Source organism: Sinocyclocheilus grahami, unplaced genomic scaffold, assembly GCF_001515645.1.
Source record: "Sinocyclocheilus grahami isolate Dianchi unplaced genomic scaffold, SAMN03320097.WGS_v1.1 scaffold267.1, whole genome shotgun sequence".
NCBI classification, from domain to species: Eukaryota; Metazoa; Chordata; class Actinopteri; order Cypriniformes; family Cyprinidae; genus Sinocyclocheilus; species Sinocyclocheilus grahami.
The window spans coordinates 278,753-304,188 of NW_015505446.1; the positions used below are offsets into that span (position 1 = coordinate 278,753).

The 25,436-nt window shown below is 36.9% G+C and overlaps 2 protein-coding genes and 1 pseudogene across 2 annotated transcripts; 2 read left to right on the top strand and 1 right to left on the bottom strand.

Moving 5' to 3' along the window:
* Positions 1 to 5,263: 5,263 nt before the first annotated feature.
* LOC107599467 (podocin-like) lies at positions 5,264 to 7,302 on the bottom strand. Its single transcript, XM_016291062.1, has 8 exons — positions 7,005 to 7,302; positions 6,822 to 6,925; positions 6,629 to 6,701; positions 6,186 to 6,279; positions 5,922 to 5,934; positions 5,760 to 5,815; positions 5,615 to 5,693; positions 5,264 to 5,530 (listed from the first exon to the last, which is right to left on the bottom strand). Exons 1-8 carry the CDS (start codon positions 7,300 to 7,302, stop codon positions 5,264 to 5,266), a joined length of 984 nt encoding a protein of 327 aa, XP_016146548.1.
* Positions 7,303 to 9,638: 2,336 nt separating this feature from the next.
* On the top strand, positions 9,639 to 18,498 carry LOC107599479 (tudor domain-containing protein 5-like; annotated as a pseudogene).
* Positions 18,499 to 21,265: 2,767 nt separating this feature from the next.
* Positions 21,266 to 21,824, top strand: LOC107599480 (tudor domain-containing protein 5-like). Its single transcript, XM_016291076.1, has 2 exons — positions 21,266 to 21,395; positions 21,522 to 21,824. Exons 1-2 carry the CDS (start codon positions 21,314 to 21,316, stop codon positions 21,719 to 21,721), a joined length of 282 nt encoding a protein of 93 aa, XP_016146562.1. The 5' UTR covers positions 21,266 to 21,313; the 3' UTR covers positions 21,722 to 21,824.
* The last annotated feature ends 3,612 nt before the right edge of the window (positions 21,825 to 25,436 follow it).

Sequence of the window (25,436 nt, forward strand, 5' to 3'; positions counted from 1 at the left end):
GACTGAAGTTCCCTGAAGAGCCACGGCTTCCTCGAGATGGAACTCTGCAAAAACACGTTCAGTTGTCTCTGTCGTCATCTGTTACATAAAGAATACAAGTGGGTCAGAACTGTTTTTCATGTATATTAGAGGACACAGATCATTCAAATATATAGACTGAATATCAGATTTTATTGACAATAAGTGGTTGCTGGAAATTAAAATTTTAAGTTAAGAATGTATTTTATCTTAAATTGTCATTGTGAATAAAAATATGGAGATGTGGACGCAAAGCCTTACTTCAAATTTGGATGATATAGTATTTAGTATGTTTTATCCAAATGTCTAATCATTAAATGTTCATTTTAATAATAAAAACTGTAATTAGAAACCATAATATGCTTTCTAATTACATTTTGTAAAGAATGAAAGAAGAAAACTTTAAAACCATGCTAACAGTGTTATTTTTGTATCATTTATATTGTATTTATTAATATTTTGAATTATTTCAAAATAGTTCATAATAGTGTTATGAACTATTATTATTAAATAATGTTAGTGGAGCTTTTATTTTTATATTTTCATGTTAATTTAAGTTTAACTTAGTAATTTTGTTACGTGCTGTTTATTCATTTTTGGGGGTTTATATTTTTATATAACTTTATTTTTATGTCAGTTTTAGCTTTAGTAATTTTAGAACTTCAACTTATTTGTGTTTTTAGTTTTGATTTATTTGAACAAAATAATATTACATTTTAATATTGGCTAGCCTAGTTGCCGATATTGTCAGATATAACATTATGCCGATAATGTCAGATATAACATTATCTATATTAGCCAGAATTGATATACTATATTATTATTATTATTATATCTAATATTGTTGTGGCTTTAATTTTTATAAGTTCAGTTTTCATATTAATTTCAGTTTAACTTTTAGTAATTTTGTTATGTGCTATCATTTTTATTGCTGTTGTTTTTTTGTTTTGTTTTTGTTTTTTTCAGTTTTTAGTAATTTAAGGACTTCAACAAACTTATTTGAGGTAGTTTGTGTGTACACCGTAAACAAACTCATTTGTGTGGCTGCCATGGCATCACTGAACCGCTACATTATTAATGAGAGCACTTATGAATTTTTAAAAAGGATTAATTTGACTAAATTAGCGATAGAAGAAGACATCATTCTTGAAGTATTGTGTTCATGTTAGTCAGAAGAGTCTCTGGAGTTTGATTCTGTGGAAAGTCGCGCAGAGACGCAACGCGACGCGTCCATGGCAACAAACTTTTATTATGTGCTGTTTTGGAGTAACGGCTCGCGCGCAGTAGCGAAACAATGCGTTGTGTGGAGCGCTGTAGCATGGAGAACTGCAGAAAGCTTAATGTTTTAGCGTCTTTGCGTCTTTTTCGCGGTGATTAATAGGTAAACAGTGTCCGGCGAGTCTAGACAGTCTCAGCATGTCAGTGTCCGTCAAGTGCAGCCCGTCTCCTCCGGATGGAGCGAAACCCGAGAGCCACAGGACGAAGAGACCGAGCGCTGCTCTCAATAATAGTGAGTCAACTTAGTTATCCAGCAACAATAATAACAGCACTCACTTTTTCTTTGTTAATCTTCATTTTTTAAATCTACATTAACTTTTTCTTTGTCTTAGCATGCTACATCACCAGCTTTAATGTTAATATTTATTCCGTTTATTTATTTGTTCCGTTTCAACATTTATTCTTTGTTATTACTAATGTTTATCACAAACCTTTTCTGTTATAAATAGCCTACTTATTCAAGTTTACATTATTCCTAACATTTATTTCTAAATGCCACATCACAAACCTTTTCTATTATTTCTAGCGTTCATTAATTTTCATGCCAAAAATCACCACTTTTGTTTTTATTCGTCTTTTCTTTCGTTCTTTTTTTTTCTTTCAAATCACCAACTTTATTCTTCATTATTCTTAATAGCCCATTTATTTTTTATTTTATTGAATTACCATCACCAAGTTTGTTTTTTGTTATTCTTAATATTTATTTATATATGCCACAGTACAAGCCCTTTCTGTTATTATTCTTATTTATGCCTAATCACCAACTTTGTTCTTAATTCATTTTATTTATTATTCCACATCACTTACTACATTAATTTATTCTCAGTATTCATTCAAGATCACCAAATATTTATTTATGGCACATCACAAGCTTCTCTGCTTTTCGTAATATTTATATTTTATCATCTTTTTTTTTTTACACGCACACACGTGTGTGGCCATGCCTGTGAAAACCCAGCTGAAGTCATTTTGTGATTTACTGTTTTCTACATAAAATCATCCTTCATAAAGATGTAGAACTTTCCATGAAAATATAACCTTTATATCTTCAATATTGACTGAGTAAGGCCATGTCTGTCACAACTGTGCCGGAGGGAAGGAGCACAGGAGAAGCGTTACACAGTCTTTTAATGAACAATCACAGAGGTAAATCCACAACAGGAATGACACACGAACATAACCAGTAGACCCGACCAACACTAACTGAACGGACTGGGGCTTATAAACACAGGATAACGAGAGACTAATCGAGAGGACTAAGGAGACACACCTGGAATCAAATTAACACAAATCAACAAGAGGGAGAAACTGGGTCACGGGGAGCAAAACACACAAACAGTCCATGGGCGTGACATATCACCTCCCTCCCGGAAGGTGTGTCCTCGCGCTGCAGGAACAACATAGGAAGGAACGGAGGGAACTTGGGAGGAGGACGGACACCCGGGAGGAGGACGATGAACGGAGTCCAGGGTCATACTGCTGGAGGAAAGAGCCAGGGAGGAGACAGGAAGGGCTTGGAGCTGGAACAGGAGGAGCCGGGCGGGACCCAGGCCACAGCCATGCCGATGGAGGGGAGGAGCCATGGAGGAGGAAGGGCCGACGACTCCAGGGGGCCAACCGACGGCAGCAGAGCAGGTGACGGAGAAGCCCGAGGCAGAGACGGAGAGCCAGGGAGACAGGGAGGATCCGGAGGGCCAAGGCGGAGCAGATGGCGCCTGTGACTGATGCGGAGGCGGCGATCCTAAAGGCTGCGGTTGAGCCGGAGTGACAGAGGACTGAGGAGGAGCCAAAGGGATAAAGGAGCCTGATGGAGCTGGTCAGCTACGGCGAGCTCAGGCTTGGGCATGCGGTGGGGGAGATGGTGGGCTGAGCACTGGGTCAGGAGTGTTCCCACAGGATATTACCACCTCCATGCTTTACTGTAGGAATTGTGTTATTTGGATGGTGAGCTGTACTGGATTTCTGCCAGACATATCGTTTGGTGTTGAGGCCAAATAATTAAATTTTAGTCTCATCTGCCTCAGAATCTTTAAGGTGTGTTTCGGCAAAGCTCAGCCGTGACTGCATGTGGCCTTTCTTGAGGAGTGGCTTTTTTCTTGCAACCCTCCCATACAAGCCACATTTGTGGAGAATTTGTGATATCGTTGTCACATGCACACAATGACCACTCTGTCATAAATTCCTGCAGCTGCTTCAGAGTTGCTGTAGCTCTTGGTCTCCTCTCTGACCGGTTTCCACCTTGCTCTTTCATCCAGTTTGGAGCGACGTCCTGACCCAGGGAGGGTCTGTGTTGTACCAAATACCTTCCACTTATTAATAATAGACTTCCCTGTGCTTCTAGGCATTGAAAAAAGCCTTTGAATTTTTTTTGTATCCATCTCCTGACTTGTGCCTTTCCTCAACTTTATCCCAGAGATCTTTTGACAGTGCCTTGCCATCCATAGTTTATTGTTTGCTTCAGTTGCACTACCAAAGATTGAAATGCTCCAGGAAAGCTCTTTTCATGCTGAGCTAATCGAAATGACCACAGCTGATCACAGCTGAAAGTCGAATGGCTTTGTGTTCCTTTGAGAAAGTTATTAGCAACGCCTGATTGAGTTTACAAGTCATTTTTAGGAGGGTGATCCTTTTCCAGCTCAGTGATTCTGTTTTTTATTTTATTTTTTTCTCTGACAAGTTGGTGTTTTATCTTTCACTTGGATGTTATAAGTTGCACTGAGTAAATAGAGCTGGATAAAACTGTGTCCGTCTTCATTTCAGGCTGCAAAGCAACAAAATGTGATTATTTTAAAAAGGGGGTGTTTCTTTTCTATACCCACTGTATTTACAATACACTTTTTCTAGCTCACTGTGACACTGAACAGAGACATATCCTTCCTCTGTGATGCTCTCCCACCAATGGCTGAACGAAGCTCTGCTCAGGGTGATCAAAATGCAAGTGACAGGAGAATGACCTGAATTTAGTGCTAAGTTCTTTATGTCTTTTTGTATGTTGAAGCTTTGTGGTGTTGTTTTTTGGGTTGAAGGACGTGAGTTCACTGGAAACATTAATCCCAGAAGAATATCACATCATAAAAAACAAAGGCCTTAAGGGACTGCAGTGCTATGATGAGTAAGTGAGTCTGTAAGAATATCTGTCTTGTTGTACTACAGCTAAACATAACATAAGCTGTGTTGTCTAGAGATGTAGAGACAAGAGCTATCAGTGTAGAAGTACGAGCGCTAAAGGCCGAAGAAGACCTTCAGGCAGCTCTGGACAAGATACAAGATCTGGAGAGGCAGCTACAGGCTCGGTCTAGTGTGGAGACCAAGTGTAAGTGTAGTGATTTATGAAGCACCACTCATACAAGTCAGTTTCAAACCAAGCAGCTTTCTGTTGGTCAATTTGGTAAATTCGACTTGATCATGTTGTGAAATCTTTTATTTATGTCAATACAGTATATGTCATGAACTGACCAGTTTCCTAACCTCTGACTATATTTACCCTTTTTACAGTGAGCAAGAAGAATGTTACACCCGCACCCAAGGCCCCCAGCACCCCTTCTGAAGCTAAAACAAGAAGTCAGAAACCTGAAACCAGCCCGAAACTGTCCAGAGGCACCAAAAAACGCTAAATGGGAATAAGCACCATACTGGAGCTCACGTTGGGCAAAATAATGAAGTATTCAATAGATACATCTTTATTTGAAGTGTACTTGTATTGCACATATCATAAAATTAATATTAATTTTGAGATTAGCTAAAGATTACATTTAATAGTGTAAATTATTAGTGTTTTTAAAGATTAAGTTAAAGTGAGAGTTAGATGGAGCAAAGGTAACTAAAGGTAGCACAAATAAATATTGACCCATACCGATCTCAAATATCATCCAATAACCAATATAGTACTGATATATTGTGCATGTCTACGTAAAATTAGTCGTTTCAAACTGTTCTTCCTAAGTGAACACTGACAGTCATGTTGCCTTTACATCATGGGCGAGTCTTTGTTAGCATCATCTGAGCCATCGCCTGTGGTCAGGCTTTGATTGGCAGGTCTGGTCAAACTGGTGAGGTCGATGGATTGAGTCAGGACATCAGGAGGTATGTTGAGGATCACAGCGGGCTGCTCAGAGCGCAGATTGTTGAGGAGCTGCAGGAGTCGAAGGTGCACAACCATTGGAGAACCAGAGAGAGACTCTACAGAGGCCTTTAAAGCCCCACAAGCCGCCTTTTCTCCCTCTGCAGCAATCACCTGTGCGAAGCATAGTGGTTAAAAAGCTGGGTTGTAAACTAAAAAGTTGTGGGTTCAAATCCCATTTTGTAATTATGGCCTTACTTTGACTTGTGCTTGACGTCTCGCTTCGGCCTCCACAGCAAAGTTGTGTTGCAGTTCAGGTGGAAGACTGATTTCTTCTCTGCAACAGTGGACATATGTTACGAGTGGGAAAACCTTTGGAGTCTAATCTGTTCTACGTACTTACATCTCCGCTCTTTCCACTTTGATACCCCACCTGCAGGTTACCGAATCTAAACTGACCTGCCCGACAAATGAAGACTAAGTAAAAACGTATTGTTTCAAGCCCTCGTGAGCAAGGCTGTGAGGGATAGAAATACAATGTGTTCAATGGACTGTACTGTTGTACAGCAACATGTCGGCTGTTCAGCAGACAAAATGTCTTTTCGAAAAAACAGTCTGTAGACTGACTTTCAGTAGACAAAAACTCTGTAAAACAGTTTGAGTTATGAAAATACATGATCTTAGACTTTTATACAGTGCGTTCCATTGTGAATGCTTTAAGTCGTCCCTTACATACTCGTTTTCATCCATGTTAAATTCAATATGGCGTCTAACCTGATTAAGGTCTATGAGCAGAAAATACGGAGACTTTTTTTGTTACTTTCAAGACAAAGAAATTACCGTGTGAGGAGGGATCTTCAGTATTTTCAGACGAATGTCCACTATATGGCACACATCCAAAAATGGGAAATAAAACATCAGCCCTGCAGCAAAATTAATAAAGAATAAAAGAATACAATTTTTGATTAAAAATACAAAATAATTAAAATAATTAAAAAACTATAAATGTATACAAAACAAGACTTCTTTTTAAAATAAACTGATGAAGTCCACAAACAGAGATTATTAAAATGTTAAAATGAAATATTAATAAAAAATTATCTTAGCTTTCAAATTTGAATGTAACATTAACAATTATAAAGTAATATTAAACTATAAAATAAATATAAATCAAATAATTAAATAATGAAAATATATTTAAAATGAAATGTATTTAATAATAACTAGAACCTTGCTAACTGTAAAAGTGTTAATATGTAAATTAAAATGTACCAGGCCCCCTTGGTCTCTTCTGCAATAAATGCCCCAACCGAAATTTCATGGCTCTCTCATGTTCTCTCACAATCTACAAATAAACAATTTTATACATAATAACATTTATAAATAAAAGTTATGGGACCTGAACACAGTTACCAAATACATTATACTATTTTTTGTTATTTAATCCCAAAAGTTAAAAGCATACCTTCACACAGAACCATATGGCAATAGGAAAGAAGAAGATCACCACAGACAGGACCAAAATGATCAGAAGTAGCTCACAAACTCCAAGGTATCTCTTCTTCAAGGCTTTAGCGAAATATTAAAGACAAAAGAACATATTGTAGGTTCTCCATCTTTTCTGAGATGTTTTCTTCTCCACACTTACCTTCTCCAGACCCTTCGGTCTCCAGTAATCCCAGTAACTCCTCTCGGTCTTCTTTTATTCGTTCCCTCACACTGTCTACGTTTACTACAGTGCTGCTGGAGATGATTTGAGCTTCGTTAGCTTCACCTCTTTCTTCTTCTTCTTCTGTCACTTCTGGTTTTTCTTTTCTTTTGTGGGGCTCTTGGAGCTTCACGGATTTGGGCGCTTTGGTTTTCCTCTCTTTAGCAGAAGGTGATGGCTCTCTCTTTACCCGTCCAGATCTTGAAGAATGCTGAGATGTTTCTGCTCTTTTCTCCATTATTGGCCGCCCTCATAAGAAGCGTCCAGTGATCGGTGAGAGGAGCATCTGTTGTGATGGTTCATCTGGTGTCTGATCTGCTCCTGTGGACTTCTGTGGTTCTGAAAAGGGAGTATGTCTGTAGGCTTGTGCAGGTTTATGTGATGACAGGGGGAGTGTTTGCACACTTCTAATGAATTTTACATATGGTCGTACCATAATGGTCGTAATGACCTATACAGAGGTGCTGAATGGAACATAATGTGTTTTTAAAAAGTATCTATCTATTTATCTATCTGTCTGTCCGTCAGTCTGTCCGTCTAATATTTATGTATTTGTTTTAGTAAATATATAAATATAATTAAATAAGACAGCACTTTTAGAAAATGGTTATCTGGGTAAATCTGGGGGGAAAATCATTTTTTGTAACAAAACTGGGTTACTTTTTGCATTACAATATTTTACATTCACCTTCACCTCATAGTGTTGTAAATGGAAAATTATTTGATAAAAAGGCAATGCAAAATGTTTTGTGAAACGCCATTTATATAATTATTATTAAGTTTAGTATTAATAGGAAGGATATTACGATTATAGTTCATGTTCTCTTTTTAAGATCTTTGTTTAATACCAAGGTCATGTTTATTTATATGTATATGTGTGTGTGTGTGTGTTTATATATATTATATATATATATATATATATATATATATATATAAATATACACACACACACAAGAAAATACACATTTGAATTTATATTTACTATTTAGATTTAGAATAATTTTTTTATTAAAAATACTAAATAATAAATCAATTTAAAAACTATAAACGTATACAAAACAAGACTTCTTTTTAAAATAAATCTGCCAAAATGTATCAGTTCTGTTGATATGCCTGACAATTTTTTTATTGCAAAACACTTTATTTTCAAATATAAATTGGCCTTTTTTCCCCTTTTTTTTAATAATGTAAACCGCTTTTTTTAACGTCATAAACTGAATGCTTGTAGGCTAGCCTATTTTTAAAAAATGTTTTAACACTTATTTACACATTTAGGCCCTGTAGTTTTGTAGCATATCTTTGTATACGTTTTATTTCATTTATTTAAGAAAAATTTTAAATTATACTGTATGTTTAAAAAAAGCATATGAAAAAAGCAAAAGTAGCTATACATCAGAACAGAAGCTGTGTGTAAAGTCAGAAAGTGCAGTGTCAGCGCGAGCAGCTTATTGAACGCTGATGTAGCGCATGCCTCAGGAAGTCTGCTGCTTCTGCCCACACAGACGCTGATGAAATACACTTTCACCTGCACTTCTGCATGCACCTCTGTTATAAAAATCAATCTCAGAGGATTTTTTTTTTTTGATAACACTTTTGTTTTTGCCCCCATTTTTCATGAGCTGAACTCAAAGATCTAAGACTTTTTCTATGTACACAAAAGGCCTATTTCTCTCAAATATTGTTCACAAATCTGTCTAAATCTGTGTTAGTGAGCACTTCTCCTTTGCCGAGATAATCCATCCACCTCACAGGTGTGGCACATCAAGATGCTGATTAGACAGCATGATTATTGCACAGGTGTGCCTTAGGCTGGCCACAATAAAAGGCTAGAGAAATTGAACTTGGGTGTGATAAACCATAGTTTTAACAGGGGGGCAAACACTTCTTCACTGACATTTTCCTCACAATTTATCAAAATTCGGACTTCTCGCAATCTGAGTTTATAACTCATAGTTCTGACTTTTTTTATTCTCAGAATTCTGAGTTTACATCTTGCGATTTCAGTTTTTTTTCTTGCCATAGAATAAAAAAGAGAAAAGGTAATTGCGACTTTTCTTAAAATTTGAGAAAAGTCACAATTTTTCCTTGCAATTGTGAGTTTACATTCTGTAATTCTGACTTTTTACATCTCACAATTCATTTTTTTCCCCTGCCAAACAATAAAACATTTTTAAAAAGTAACTTTTCTCTTTTGAGTCTTTTTTCAGAATTATATCTCACAATTCAGTTAGAATTTTGAGATATAAACTAAAAATAGGGAGAAGAAAAAAGTCAGAGTTATGAGATATTATTTCAGAATTGTGAGGGGAAAAATCATTAGGCAATTACATTTTAAATTATTATTATTATTTATTCTGTGGCAAAAACAAGCTTTCATAGATTCTGGGTTGAAACTGTAAGGTATAATATGTAGTCAACCAGAGGTAACGCAAAATAAACTTGATTTGATGGTAGGAATATTGTATCACTCTATGAAAATGAAAACATTGTATCCTCAGCCATATTTTTTTCTAGAGTTTCTAGATGGCACCAATGAGCTGTTCTAACTTATGGTCTGTTTTTTGCTGTTCGCGAATGTATGGTGAGGAGTTGCCGGTGAGCCAGTATGGTTTTCTGAGCATGACGGAAATAGTTGGGGCTTTGAGTGACACATTGTCCATTCAAAAATGTGCTGGTGAGAATGAAAACCAATGGATGGTTGTGGAGTTCAACCCGAATGACATACAACCCACTGAACCGGGTACTTAACTATATGTCATATTGATTTTAACAGAAAAATGAGTGCTCCTGGCTTATTGATCATCTTTAATGAGACTTTGATTGTGATGTATTCCTTTTGCAAGAATTATCCACGGGTCACGGCACCACTTCCAGTCTGATGAATGAATCCCAGAATCCCTCCAGCAAAGCCTATTACTTCAGTTGTGCCGAGTCTGCTTGGGAGTGTGAAGCGATGGAGCAGTACACGGATTCCCAAGAGTCTGACACTGAGCTCAGAGTCACCAATAAAACCATCCATCAGGTTAAGATTCATTATTGATAATTCATTATCATTCCCTCCCATATAAATCTAAAGTAAACTTAAGGCGGTCACACACCGGACGAGAAGCGCAGTGCCGCGTCTAGAACAATTCGTACAACAAGTACAACACGACGTAGCTCGGCACCGCAGACAGACGCCGAACGGTGCCACCGGTGTGCGTACACTCATGGAAAATAATGTGTTCGTATTTTAAAGACGTGCTGCGATGCGACGGTGTGCGACCGCCTTTACAAAGTTTACGTTAGTAAAGTTACGTGGTATTTATTTATTAAAAAAATTCAATTGTTACCTTGACCTTGACATATAATTGTTGATATTTTAAATAAAATGGTTTGTTAATAATTATGATAATATAACAATATTATTTTTGTATCATATAAAAACATTATATGTGGTATTATTTGCTGCTAAATAATTGTAATATATTATATTTTATTTCAGTGTCAATTATAATTTAGTTCCTAATTTTAGTACTTCAACTTATTTTCAACGTAGGTTGTGTGTATATATTCATACATACATGCGTACATTATTTGTTTAGAATGTATATTTAAAATGCATAATTTGTCATTATATGTGGTTTTATATTAGAAATAAAATGTTATAATCTAAAGAATTACAATACATACATACATATATAATATATAATTTAGTTTAATCACAATAAATCATTTAATAATAATAATAATATGTAATTTAGATGTAATATTGTCACGGTCACGGTGTGTGGAGGCAGGGAGGATGACGAGGACGACAAGGATTCAAAATAAGGATATTTAATGTACAAGAGACAGGAACTTATAGGGCAGATAACGAGGGGCAGACAGGTGAACACAATGAGGGTAATTAACTAATGATTGGACGGGCTAAACCAACACAAGGGGAAGAAACCACAACAAACAGTCCACAGGGGTGTTACAGTGCTCCCTCTTGGTGGGCACTGTCACTGGCTCTCGTACCTGGTCTGACGTGTTGGGCTCAATCTCCGAGGCGATCCTCTTCTCAGCCGCGGGGCTTCGCTCCGGCTCGTGGATCGCAGGCTTCTTTTTTGACCTATAGAGTTTTAGCCGGCAACGGCGAATGGCACGGTGGATTGTGTTCACCGACGATGTTTTCTGGAAGTATTCCTGAGCCCATGTTGTGATTTCCATTACAGTAGCATTCCTGTATGTGATGCAGTGCCGTCTAAGGGCCCGAAGATCATGGGCATCCAGTATGGTTTTCCGGCCTTGACCCTTACGCACAGAGATTGTTCCAGATTCTCTGAATCTTTGGATGATATTATGCACTGTAGATGATGATAACTTCAAACTCTTTGCAATTTTTCTCTGAGAAACTCTTTTCTGATATTGCTCCACTATTTTTCGCCGCAGCATTGGGGGAATTGGTGATCCTCTGCCCATCTTGACTTCTGAGAGACACTGCCACTCTGAGAGGCTCTTTTTATACCCAATCATGTTGCCAATTGACCTAATAAGTTGCAAATTGGTCCTCCAGCTGTTCCTTATATGTACATTTCACTTTTCCGGCCTCTTATTGCTACCTGTCCCAACTTTTTTGGAATGTGTAGCTCTCATGAAATCCAAAATGAGCCAATATTTGGCATGACATTTCAAAATGTCTCACTTTCAACATTTGATATGTTATCTATATTCTATTGTGAATAAAATATAAGTTTATGAGATTTGTAAATTATTCCATTCCTTTTTTACCCACAATTTGTACAGTGTCCCAACTTTTTTGGAATTGGGTTTGTATATACATATACATATACATAAACACAAATACATATAAGATGTAATGTAACATTATAATTATAAACATCATATGAATATGTGACATTATACACAACGTGTGTTGATGTTTGTTGTAGATGGTGGATCTTTTCCCAGAGTTGGTGGTGAGTCGAGTCTCAGCAGTTCCTCCAGATGCAGTGCGCTGCCAGAAGCTGAAGTCCCCAATTCGCAGAAGGGAGAGAGAGCTGGTGCCCATCCTGGTGGAGCAGGCGGAGTCTCCCAGTCACTTCTACATCCGCTTCAGCCAAAACAAGGAGGCCAGAGCCCTGGAGAACATGATTATTGAAATGAGGTATCTCGCTTTTTACATGTTATACATTGAATTGTCTCTGACTAATTGTCATCATTATTTGGGATGGAATTGTGTAGTGTGTCATTCTGAACATCCCGGATTCCTGTTTCCAGGAGCTGTTACTCCTACTCAGATGTGACTGAGAGATACCGGCTGCCTGATGCGTATGTGCGGCCGGGTCAGGTATGCTGTGTGGCCCCCAGAGACATGTGGTTCTACAGGGTGGTGATCCACGAGGTGTTCAGTGATACCGAAGTAAAGGTGTACTATGTTGACTTCGGAGACATCACAAAAGTGGAACGAAACAGCCTCCGATTTCTCAAGTAAGTAATTTGTTATAAAACAATGAGAGTGATGTTTAATCTTAAACATCAAGATGAATCTAGTGCTATGTAAATGATTGCCTGAGGTTTTGATTTTGTTTGTGATTTATTAGTATTACACCGTAATTTAAAGATGTTGCATTTATTTTATATGTTTGTATCTCTGTTGCTTTGTCTTCTCTCAAAATCTTTCCAGAGCTTGTTACGCTGATCTTCCGGCTCAGGCTGTCCCGGCAATCTTAGCTGGAGTTCGGCCTATCACGGTAAGCAGTGTTGTTATGGTAAACTAAAATTATTGAAAACTTTTCATGCCTTGGAAATTAAATCTATTACTAAACTAAACTAATAAAAATTACACAACCATATAACAAAATGACCAAAACTTAAAGGGGTCCTATTATGCTTTTTCACTTTTTGAAATTTAGTCAGTGTGTAGTGTGTATGTTTGGGCATAAAAAAGATCTTCAAACTTACAAATCTCAACGTCCACTCCAAAGGGAGATAATTCGTTTAAAAATATATATTTTTTCAAGAACTACAACGAACGGCTCGTTTGGACTACAGCGTTGTTTTCCAGGTTTTGTGATATCACAAAGCGGTCCATTAGAATATTATTTTATCAGTTTGGGTGAACTAATACTTATAAATATTCTATAAAGGGCGGGTAATATAAGAGAAAAATCACAAAATTCGTAATAATTTTGATCTATTATGATTTATATTTGATACAATTTTTTTTTCATGGATTTGTTTTTAATAATGGTCCTTACTTTATTGCAATGACACAAAAATTGTAATAAAGCAGTATTTTTAATTAATTAATTTATTAATTGTTTATGTAAACACCTGAATTAGGTGATTCTTATTAGCGAATTCAACTACACTTTTTGTGTTGTATGCTTGTTTTCCATGCGGTAGATGAAGAACTGGCTTTTGGCTGTTTATTGCTCGTTTTGTCACACTATAGTCATTTTCATTCCTCGTTTTCTCAACATTTTCTTTCTGTCTTTGCTTTTTCTCAGAGCATTTGGACTCAGAGTGCAATCGGCTCTTTCCAGAGGATGTGCTGTGAGCGCACTCTGGTGGCCGCCATCCACAGCTACCAGGAGGACTTCCTGTTGCTCTTCCTGTGCCACACAAACACGGAGGAGGATGTTTATATTCATCTCGCCCTAGAGAAAGAGGGCCATGCCCTTCCCTCCATTACTGCTTATGGATTGGTCTGAGCACAAATGTTCATTTAGACCCACTTGCGTAAAACCCGATAAGAATCTGGTCTTCAATAGTTGTTGGTTTCTTCTCATTTGGCTTTTAGGTGTCAGGGCAGTTCAACCCAGTGACGTCTTATTTCGGAAATGACCAGCTTGAGGACGTAAAGGAGTCTATCTCACCCTCCACATCTTTTCCAGATAACCCAGATCTGTTTTCAGGGAAATGGCTCTCTGAGCTCCTCTCAAATGGTATCTTTAATATACAAATCCAGCGTCATGATACAGCACAGATGGGCTGTAAGCCAGTGAAGTTCTGTCAGTTAGCTCTGTGAAATTTCAGTGCTGCTCGATTTGGCCGATGGGCAGGAGGTCTGTCTGCTGAGGCTGTGCTGTAAATAGAGGAATCCTGTGGGTGTTTGGGAGCTCAGGTTTTGAAAGGGATAGTTCACCCAAAAATGAAAATTACCCCATGTTTTTACTTGCCCTCAAGTAGTGTTGTCAAAAATACAGATGTCTGTACCAGGCGGTACGGTAATGTGATGATACTGGCATTTCCCGCTAGTATTTTGAGCGCTGTTGCTTACACAGATACACACGGACGCGTTTAAAAGCCGCGTCTATCAGTGGATCCATCTATGAGCAGATCTATTAGGGATCCGCTTATAGACGTGGCTTTCAAACACTCCCGTGTGTATCTGAGTAAGTGCGCAGTGAAGAGCATGAAGCGATGATCATTGTAGCCAATCACAGACATATCTGTTGAGCGTGTGAACACAATGGCCAATCAGAGGTGTTTAAGAATCCACTCAACAACGCTCAAAATGCTAGCAGGAAATGCTGGTATCGTCACATTTGTTAAATTTTAATTTTTTAAACACTAATCCTCAAGCCATCCTAGGTGTATATGACTTTCTTTTGGACGAATGCAATCAGATTTATACAAAAAAATGTCCTGGCTCTTCCAAGCTTTATAATGGCAGTGAATGGGTGTTGAGATTTTGAAGTCCAATAAAGTGAATCTATCCATCATATAAAATGCTCCACACGGCTCTGGGGGATTAATAAAGGCCTTCTGAAGCGAAGAGATGCGTTTGTGTAAGAAAAATATTCATTTTGGATATATCCATGGAAGAACCAGGACATTTTTTAATATAACTCTGATCGAATTCTTCTGAAAGAAGAAAGTCATATACACCTAGGATGGCTTGAGGATGAGTAAATCAAGGGGTAATTTTCATTTTTGGGTGAACTGTCCCTTTAAGTGGCGTATATCAGGTTTTGCTCAAAAAGTGACTCAGATGCAGATTTAGCCAGTTTTACCAAAGGAATTATCTTGCATATCCCTATGTTGTTAATAAGCAAATTCATATACAAGGCTTCTGTTCACACATTGCGGGCAATGAAACTATTGTGCAATTATTTTGATGCGAAATATTTTTATTTTATTAAAGCGATGTATTATATAGCTGTAGCTTTGTAATAAAATGTGTGGGCAACTAATCAGAGTAATTTGCCAAAGATTAAAGTAATTTGTGAGTGTTCATTTTGAACTCTGGTTGGTTCATTCCAGGTTTCCAGCTCTGAAAATGAAGAAACTAACTTCTCCTCCATAAATGTGGACTCAATCCTGGACATTCCTGTCCTCGAGTGTATAAATGTTCCTGACATCAAAACTGCAGCTAAAGTGAGTCATATTACATGTGTATAAAACCTATTATGGATTAATTTCTTTAAACCTCATATTTCCTTTCAGAATGGGAAGGTAAATCCATCTGAGGCTCCGCAGGCTGAAGTCCCATTATGCTGCAGTGAATGGGATCAGGGATGGACGGCAGAGGACAAAACAGATAAGAGGAAGCTTCAACATGACGTCAAGACCGAAGACGACTCGAAAGTAAGGATGCCATCTCGTCCACAATAGGCATGACTTGACAGCTTTTGAGTGTCAGATATATTTGACCGGTAAAATTAGATAAAGCCTGAGGAATCTGATCCCAGTGCTCATGAATAAAGCTCCAGGATTCAGACTTTCATTCCTCACAGCGGTTAGCACACAGTCATCGCTCAGAATGACATGAGGTGCTGTGCGTCTGGAGAGTTAATCTCATGACGTATTGTTCCCCATTACATTCCCGTTCTCCCGTTGAGCCCTTTGGGAGGCAGTTGATCTTAATTGTGCGATGATTAGATGAGAATGTTAATTAGTCTCTCTGCAGAGGTTCATCTGCTTAATCATTCAACAGAACGGTTCATCGGAAAAGGCAAGTTTCGACAAGAGATGTGCAATAGTCATTTTCAGCTGTTTGCGGGATGAAATCACAGAATCTAGCATAGCAGTTTCTTTTAAAGCTAAAGTGTCATTTTTGATGTTAAAATACTTGCTGAAATACTTTATTTATTATTTAATATTGTTAATTGATTAAAATGTGTAAAATATTGAAAATATTTTCTAACAATTTTTATTTTAAAAGACTTGGTGAAATGAGGTAAAATCATTTTTACTTCAAGTCAAGGGGAAGTTGTGGCCTAATGGTTAGAGGGTTCGAGTCTCGTACCGGCAGGGATTGTAGGTGGGGGGAGTGAATGTACAGCGCTCTCTCTCACCTTCAATACCATGACTGAGGTGCCCTTGAGCAAGGCACCGAACCCCCAACTGCTCCCCGGGCGCCGCAGCATAAATGGCTGCCCACTGCTCCGGGTGTGTGTTCACGGTGTGTGTGTGTTCACTGCTGTGTGTGTGCACTTAGGATGGGTTAAATGCAGAGCACTAATTCCAAGTATGGGTTACCATACTTGGCCACATGTCACGTAAAAAAAAATATATAATATTAAGAATTAATGTTGTGATTTTTTTTTATATTTGTCAATTAAAAATATTTTTTTCTGTTAAAATGCTTGATAAAATAAGCTATAATACTTCTATAAACAAAACAACAAATAAGTAAATAAATACAATTATCTATGTGGCTACATTTGTTTAATAATATTACGGTTTTCTCACAGAGTAGCTAAAGTGTCATTTTTATATTAAATTACTTGCTTAAAATAATATTCATGTCTAATAGACATGCTTAAATACTGGCTAAAATATGCAGAGACAACTATAATTAAGCCATTTGATTAATCCAAACCCTTCAAAATTCATGTACTTCTCTAAACAGTTTAAAAAAATTAAATTAAATTATCTAGACCCTATATGGCTACATTTGTTTAATACAAGTGGCAACCTTCCGGTCTCTCTCGTGAAACCAACACGGAAATGACTAAAACTGCAATTCATCGACTCCATGGCTCCAAAAAGGAGTCAGTCCCATAGACTCCCCATGTTAAAACGCCCAACTTTACAGCAGAAAAATTTTTACAGCCTGGTACAAAAAGTGGTTTTGGTCTATATAGCTAATTTTGCATTTCATGACAACTGTGAGGTGGGCGAATTTTTTTATAACTCGTCTGTTTAAATTAAATTAAGCCTTAAAGTTCTGCATAATTAAGGGCATGGTCACTTGAGTGACAGGTGGATTGCCGCTGCTGTCACCACCGTCGAGCTAGGTGGGTGTGGTTTCAGCAACCAGCTCCCGCCTCATTGCCCATTTTCAATTATCCGGGAGTGACGCGCTACCAAGATGGCGACGGCCCGATCCGCCCAATTTAGGCTTCAAAAACGCTCTTCAGAAACCTACGGGTGACGTCACGGACACTACGTCCATGTTTTTATACAGTCTATGGTTTAATAGTATTTTTTTTTTGTACAGAGCAGCTTAAGTGTCATATTTATTTTAAAATACTAGCTTAATATTATGATCTATTATTAATATGTAATATCATTAATAAAAAAAAATATTGAAAAAATATCTGTTAAAATACTTGCTTAAAGACAACTTTAAGCCTTTTGCATGTTGATTCACCTAAAAGTGTGTTACTGTGGTGCTATAAAAACATTGCTGTTTGTTAGCGTATTCTGACCAGCCCAACTCTAACTCAATCAATGGCATGAGTTTGGGGCAGGACTATTTGATTGTCTGACCAATGACAGATGGGACCTGTTTGATTTGGATTTGTTTTGTTGTTTTGTTTTATTTTATTATTTTATTTTTTTTTTTCAGAGTTCCCTTTGGTGATAATTACTCTGCTTATTAGCTCATTTTTTAAAGCACATTAACTGATTAACTGATCCACATTAGTTTTTTCATGTTTTTTCACATAGCCTGAGACCGTGCCTACTCCTCCACCTGTCCAAGCAGCAGTAAGTGACCCGCAGATGTGTGCTTCTCCAGCTAAACCAAAGCCCGTCTTAACCACATGCACTCCTAACCCCATCCAGATCAACTCCATCTATCCAGGTACAGCACATCAACACTGCCACAATACGAAATATCCTAATGTCTGAAAAATCGTTGTCATATGAAAGTCGAATCTACAGTAGTTGCATTGACGACATGATTCATTTCACAGTCAAATTTTCCTAGTTTTTCCAGGTGTACCCATTATTCCAGTCCAGCCCCAGCTCTCCCACTTCATAATGCAATTGTTCGGCAGTCCAGTTCATCTGGGACTGGGTCCAAGCACTCCGTTCCAGCACCACATATCTCCGTTAGCTCTGAGACCAGCTGAGCGCCTGTCCGCCGTGGCCAACATCCTACACTGGCGCTCCAGTCACATAGCCTGACAGTGCAGAAGCACTGCATGTTTTGTACTCTCGTCATGTTCAGTAACTTTTGTTCTTTCGTTTCTTTGGCTGCCACATCCAAGAAATATATCAAATGATATATAAGAAAAGCAGCGACACGTCAAAGCAGATACATTTCTTATTCTTTTTTAGCGCAATATATCTCCAGTAGCACATTGTTCTTTATTTGTATGTATTTACATGTACAGTGCTAAAGTTTTGTGTGTTTTTATGTTTTCTCTATGAACCAAACTGGCCATTTGTTTGTTTTATTTGTTATTAAGTTGCTTGTTCAGTGTTCAATTCAGATTTTCTTTTATCAAGAACCAAACTGTTTTATAAAGAAAATAAAAAGGAGGCTACACTGAAATTTGTGTCCAATTGTATCTGTTTTATATCTAATATCATTTTTAGGTATGATAAATCTATCTGAATACTATTTGGAGCCCTTGTATGAGTGCAAATTTACTGGCTCAAACCACTTTTCTGGGACTTTTCGCTAAAAATTAGCCACCCTGACCTGCGAAGGCTAGACAATGTCAGAGTTTCTTTTCTGTTACGCGCTTGATACGATCTCAAACACATGGACATGCTACCGATGCGCTATTCATCTACTGTGACCAGTGTTTTCTGGTTTCACTGGTTTGTTAAAATGTGCAGCAGTGGACAAAATTCAGTCAGTGGTTTCCCAGCACCCCTGCTTTGTTTTCTTTTATGTGCCTTCGATCAATTCCGCCTACTGGTTTTCCACTTTTTGGAATATTTTGTTTGACCCAACATTCACTGTGGGAGGATCCTTGCTCCACTGAGCGTGTTGAAATATCAAATTACTCAAACAGGATGTTGTGTAATCAAGTGCATCCATAACGTGCCACACAAACAGCAGAGCCAAGGAAAGGGTACAGGTTGGCAGTGCTTCGCTGGTTCTGAATCTTCCTTGTTTGGTCCAATTACTGTTAATGGCATCTTAATGAGCTTTCTTCAAGGCCCTGAAGACGCCTGGTCTCTTAACAAGACCAGCTGGGGAAGCAAAAAATATGACCTCATTTAGGGAGGGAGAAAAGAAAGCTTAATGTTGCAGAAATCAAATTAGCATTGGACGCTAAGCTAATGAAATATAATAGAAGAAACTAATTTTTCTAAGTATGGAAGCCAATTTCTGCCACAAAAAAAGAAAGAAAAAAATCATGCTTTGGTCAATTATAATTGACATAAGTCATGGCATGAAAATGTATGGCAAAAAGCTGATTTAAGAAATGTAGAAGTCATAATTATGACAATTTTATTTGTAGTTTTTGTGTCATTTATGACTCAAGATAGACATTTCATCTCATAAATATGACTAATTTAAAATTTTTATCTCATAATTTTGACGTAGTATCTCAATTTCAAGTTGTCATAATTTTGTACCTTTTTTTTCTCCGAATTACGACCATGTCATAATTTCAACTTGCGTCTCAGTTGACTTTTTTTTATCCCATAATTGAATTTTTATGCCATGAATATAATTATAACTTTTTATCTCAACATTTCAAATTGTCAAATGAATGTCATAATTTTGTAATTATCTCATAACTGACTTGTCATAATTATCACTTAGCATGCCATAATATTGACTTTTTCATAATTATGACTTATCTAACCCGTAATTGACTTTTTATCTCATAATGGCCGTCATAATTTCACATTTTTATCTCATAATTTTGACTTAGTATCTCAATTTCGGCTGATATTTATATATATATATATATATATATATTTTTTTTTTTTACTTTTGATCTTATCATTAATTAGAATGCCATCATTTCGATTTGTGTCATTATAACTTGTCTCATAATTCATTATCTAGACCCTATATGGCTACATTTGTTTAATACAAGTGGCAACCTTCCGGTCTCTCTCGTGAAACCAACACGGAAATGACTAAAACTGCAATTCATCGACTCCATGGCTCCAAAAAGGAGTCAGCCCCATAGACTCCCCATGTTAAAACGCCCAACTTTACAGCAGAAAAATTTTTACAGCCTGGTACAAAAAGTGGTTTTGGTCTATATAGCTAATTTTGCATTTCATGACAACTGTGAGGTGGGCGAATTTTTTTATAACTCGTCTGTTTAAATTAAATTAAGCCTTAAAGTTCTGCATAATTAAGGGCATGGTCACTTGAGTGACAGGTGGATTGCCGCTGCTGTCACCACCGTCGAGCTAGGTGGGTGTGGTTTCAGCAACCAGCTCCCGCCTCATTGCCCATTTTCAATTATCCGGGAGTGACGCGCTACCAAGATGGCGACGGCCCGCTCCGCCCAATTTAGGCTTCAAAAACGCTCTTCAGAAACCTACGGGTGACGTCACGGACACTACGTCCATGTTTTTATACAGTCTATGGTTTAATAGTATTTTTTTTTTGTACAGAGCAGCTTAAGTGTCATATTTATTTTAAAATACTAGCTTAATATTATGATCTATTATTAATATGTAATATCATTAATAAAAAAAAATATTGAAAAAATATCTGTTAAAATACTTGCTTAAAGACAACTTTAAGCCTTTTGCATGTTGATTCACCTAAAAGTGTGTTACTGTGGTGCTATAAAAACATTGCTGTTTGTTAGCGTATTCTGACCAGCCCAACTCTAACTCAATCAATGGCATGAGTTTGGGGCAGGACTATTTGATTGTCTGACCAATGACAGATGGGACCTGTTTGATTTGGATTTGTTTTGTTGTTTTGTTTTATTTTATTTTTTCTCCAATTTTTTTCAGAGTTCCCTTTGGTGATAATTACTCTGCTTATTAGCTCATTTTTTAAAGCACATTAACTGATCTACGTGGCCACATTAGTTTTTTCATGTTTTTTCACATAGCCTGAGACCGTGCCTACTCCTCCACCTGTCCAAGCAGCAGTAAGTGACCCGCAGATGTGTGCTTCTCCAGCTAAACCAAAGCCCGTCTTAACCACATGCACTCCTAACCCCATCCAGATCAACTCCATCTATCCAGGTACAGCACATCAACACTGCCACAATACGAAATATCCTAATGTCTGAAAAATCGTTGTCATATAAAAGTCGAATCTACAGTAGTTGCATTGACGACATGATTCATTTCACAGTCAAATTTTCCTAGTTTTTCCAGGTGTACCCATTATTCCAGTCCAGCCCCAGCTCTCCCACTTCATAATGCAATTGTTCGGCAGTCCAGTTCATCTGGGACTGGGTCCAAGCACTCCGTTCCAGCACCACATATCTCCGTTAGCTCTGAGACCAGCTGAGCGCCTGTCCGCCGTGGCCAACATCCTACACTGGCGCTCCAGTCACATAGCCTGACAGTGCAGAAGCACTGCATGTTTTGTACTCTCGTCATGTTCAGTAACTTTTGTTCTTTCGTTTCTTTGGCTGCCACATCCAAGAAATATATCAAATGATATATAAGAAAAGCAGCGACACGTCAAAGCAGATACATTTCTTATTCTTTTTTAGCGCAATATATCTCCAGTAGCACATTGTTCTTTATTTGTATGTATTTACATGTACAGTGCTAAAGTTTTGTGTGTTTTTATGTTTTCTCTATGAACCAAACTGGCCATTTGTTTGTTTTATTTGTTATTAAGTTGCTTGTTCAGTGTTCAATTCAGATTTTCTTTTATCAAGAACCAAACTGTTTTATAAAGAAAATAAAAAGGAGGCTACACTGAAATTTGTGTCCAATTGTATCTGTTTTATATCTAATATCATTTTTAGGTATGATAAATCTATCTGAATACTATTTGGAGCCCTTGTATGAGTGCAAATTTACTGGCTCAAACCACTTTTCTGGGACTTTTCGCTAAAAATTAGCCACCCTGACCTGCGAAGGCTAGACAATGTCAGAGTTTCTTTTCTGTTACGTGCTTGATACGATCTCAAACACATGGACATGCTACCGATGCGCTATTCATCTACTGTGACCAGTGTTTTCTGGTTTCACTGGTTTGTTAAAATGTGCAGCAGTGGACAAAATTCAGTCAGTGGTTTCCCAGCACCCCTGCTTTGTTTTCTTTTATGTGCCTTCGATCAATTCCGCCTACTGGTTTTCCACTTTTTGGAATATTTTGTTTGACCCAACATTCACTGTGGGAGGATCCTTGCTCCACTGAGGGTGTTGAAATATCAAATTACTCAAACAGGATGTTGTGTAATCAAGTGCATCCATAACGTGCCACACAAACAGCAGAGCCAAGGAAAGGGTACAGGTTGGCAGTGCTCCGCTGGTTCTGAATCTTCCTTGTTTGGTCCAATTACTGTTAATGGCATCTTAATGAGCTTTCTTCAAGGCCCTGAAGACGCCTGGTCTCTTAACAAGACCAGCTGGGGAAGCAAAAAATATGACCTCATTTAGGGAGGGAGAAAAGAAAGCTTAATGTTGCAGAAATCAAATTAGCATTGGATGCTAAGCTAATGAAATATAATAGAAGAAACTAATTTTTCTAAGTATGGAAGCCAATTTCTGCCACAAAAAAAGAAAGAAAAAAATCATGCTTTGGTCAATTATAATTGACATAAGTCATGGCATGAAAATGTATGGCAAAAAGCTGATTTAAGAAATGTAGAAGTCATAATTATGACAATTTTATTTGTAGTTTTTGTGTCATTTATGACTCAAGATAGACATTTCATCTCATAAATATGACTAATTTAAAATTTTTATCTCATAATTTTGACGTAGTATCTCAATTTCAAATTTTGTAACTTTTTTTTCTCAGAATTACGACCATGTCATAATTTCAACTTGCGTCTCAGTTGACTTTTTTTTATCCCATAATTGAATTTTTATGCCATGAATATAATTATAACTTTTTATCTCAACATTTCAAATTGTCAAATGAATGTCATAATTTTGTAATTATCTCATAACTGACTTGTCATAATTATCACTTAGCATGCCATAATATTGACTTTTTCATAATTATGACTTATCTAACCCGTAATTGACTTTTTATCTCATAATGGCCGTCATAATTTCACATTTTTATCTCATAATTTTGACTTAATTTCGGCTGATATATATATATATATATATATATATATATATATTTTGTTTTCTCTATGAACCAAACTGGCCATTTGTTTGTTTTATTTGTTATTAAGTTGCTTGTTCAGTGTTCAATTCAGATTTTCTTTTATCAAGAACCAAACTGTTTTATAAAGAAAATAAAAAGGAGGCTACACTGAAATTTGTGTCCAATTGTATCTGTTTTATATCTAATATCATTTTTAGGTATGATAAATCTATCTGAATACTATTTGGAGCCCTTGTATGAGTGCAAATTTACTGGCTCAAACCACTTTTCTGGGACTTTTCGCTAAAAATTAGCCACCCTGACCTGCGAAGGCTAGACAATGTCAGAGTTTCTTTTCTGTTACGCGCTTGATACGATCTCAAACACATGGACATGCTACCGATGCGCTATTCATCTACTGTGACCAGTGTTTTCTGGTTTCACTGGTTTGTTAAAATGTGCAGCAGTGGACAAAATTAAGTCAGTGGTTTCCCAGCACCCCTGCTTTGTTTTCTTTTATGTGCCTTCGATCAATTCCGCCTACTGGTTTTCCACTTTTTGGAATATTTTGTTTGACCCAACATTCACTGTGGGAGGATCCTTGCTCCACTGAGCGTGTTGAAATATCAAATTACTCAAACAGGATGTTGTGTAATCAAGTGCATCCATAACGTGCCACACAAACAGCAGAGCCAAGGAAAGGGTACAGGTTGGCAGTGCTTCGCTGGTTCTGAATCTTCCTTGTTTGGTCCAATTACTGTTAATGGCATCTTAATGAGCTTTCTTCAAGGCCCTGAAGACGCCTGGTCTCTTAACAAGACCAGCTGGGGAAGCAAAAAATATGACCTCATTTAGGGAGGGAGAAAAGAAAGCTTAATGTTGCAGAAATCAAATTAGCATTGGACGCTAAGCTAATGAAATATAATAGAAGAAACTAATTTTTCTAAGTATGGAAGCCAATTTCTGCCACAAAAAAAGAAAGAAAAAAATCATGCTTTGGTCAATTATAATTGACATAAGTCATGGCATGAAAATGTATGGCAAAAAGCTGATTTAAGAAATGTAGAAGTCATAATTATGACAATTTTATTTGTAGTTTTTGTGTCATTTATGACTCAAGATAGACATTTCATCTCATAAATATGACTAATTTAAAATTTTTATCTCATAATTTTGACGTAGTATCTCAATTTCAAGTTGTCATAATTTTGTACCTTTTTTTTCTCCGAATTACGACCATGTCATAATTTCAACTTGCGTCTCAGTTGACTTTTTTTTATCCCATAATTGAATTTTTATGCCATGAATATAATTATAACTTTTTATCTCAACATTTCAAATTGTCAAATGAATGTCATAATTTTGTAATTATCTCATAACTGACTTGTCATAATTATCACTTAGCATGCCATAATACTGACTTTTTCATAATTATGACTTATCTAACCCGTAATTGACTTTTTATCTCATAATGGCCGTCATAATTTCACATTTTTATCTCATAATTTTGACTTAGTATCTCAATTTCGGCTGATATTTATATATATATATATATATATATATTTTTTTTTTTTACTTTTGATCTTATCATTAATTAGAATGCCATCATTTCGATTTGTGTCATTATAACTTGTCTCATAATTCACTTTATTTCCCTGCTTTTGACTTTTATCTCATAATTATGACCTGTCATGAATTGAACTTTTTACTCATAATTGACTATGCCATAATTTTGATCTTGTATCATAATTTTGAGTATCTCAAAATTTCAACTTGTGCCATAATTTTGACTTTTAACTTCATGAATACGACTAAATACGACATTTCTATATTTTATGGCATAATTATGGCCAAGTCAAAAGGACACTAAATATGGCTTGGGATCTTCCTTCAGCGTCAAAGTCTGGCAATACTTTCAGCCATTTGAAATGATTCACAAACAAAGGAACAGGTTACGTTCTTGAGTAGGTTGATTGCATTTCCATTAACTGTTTAGTGTTATG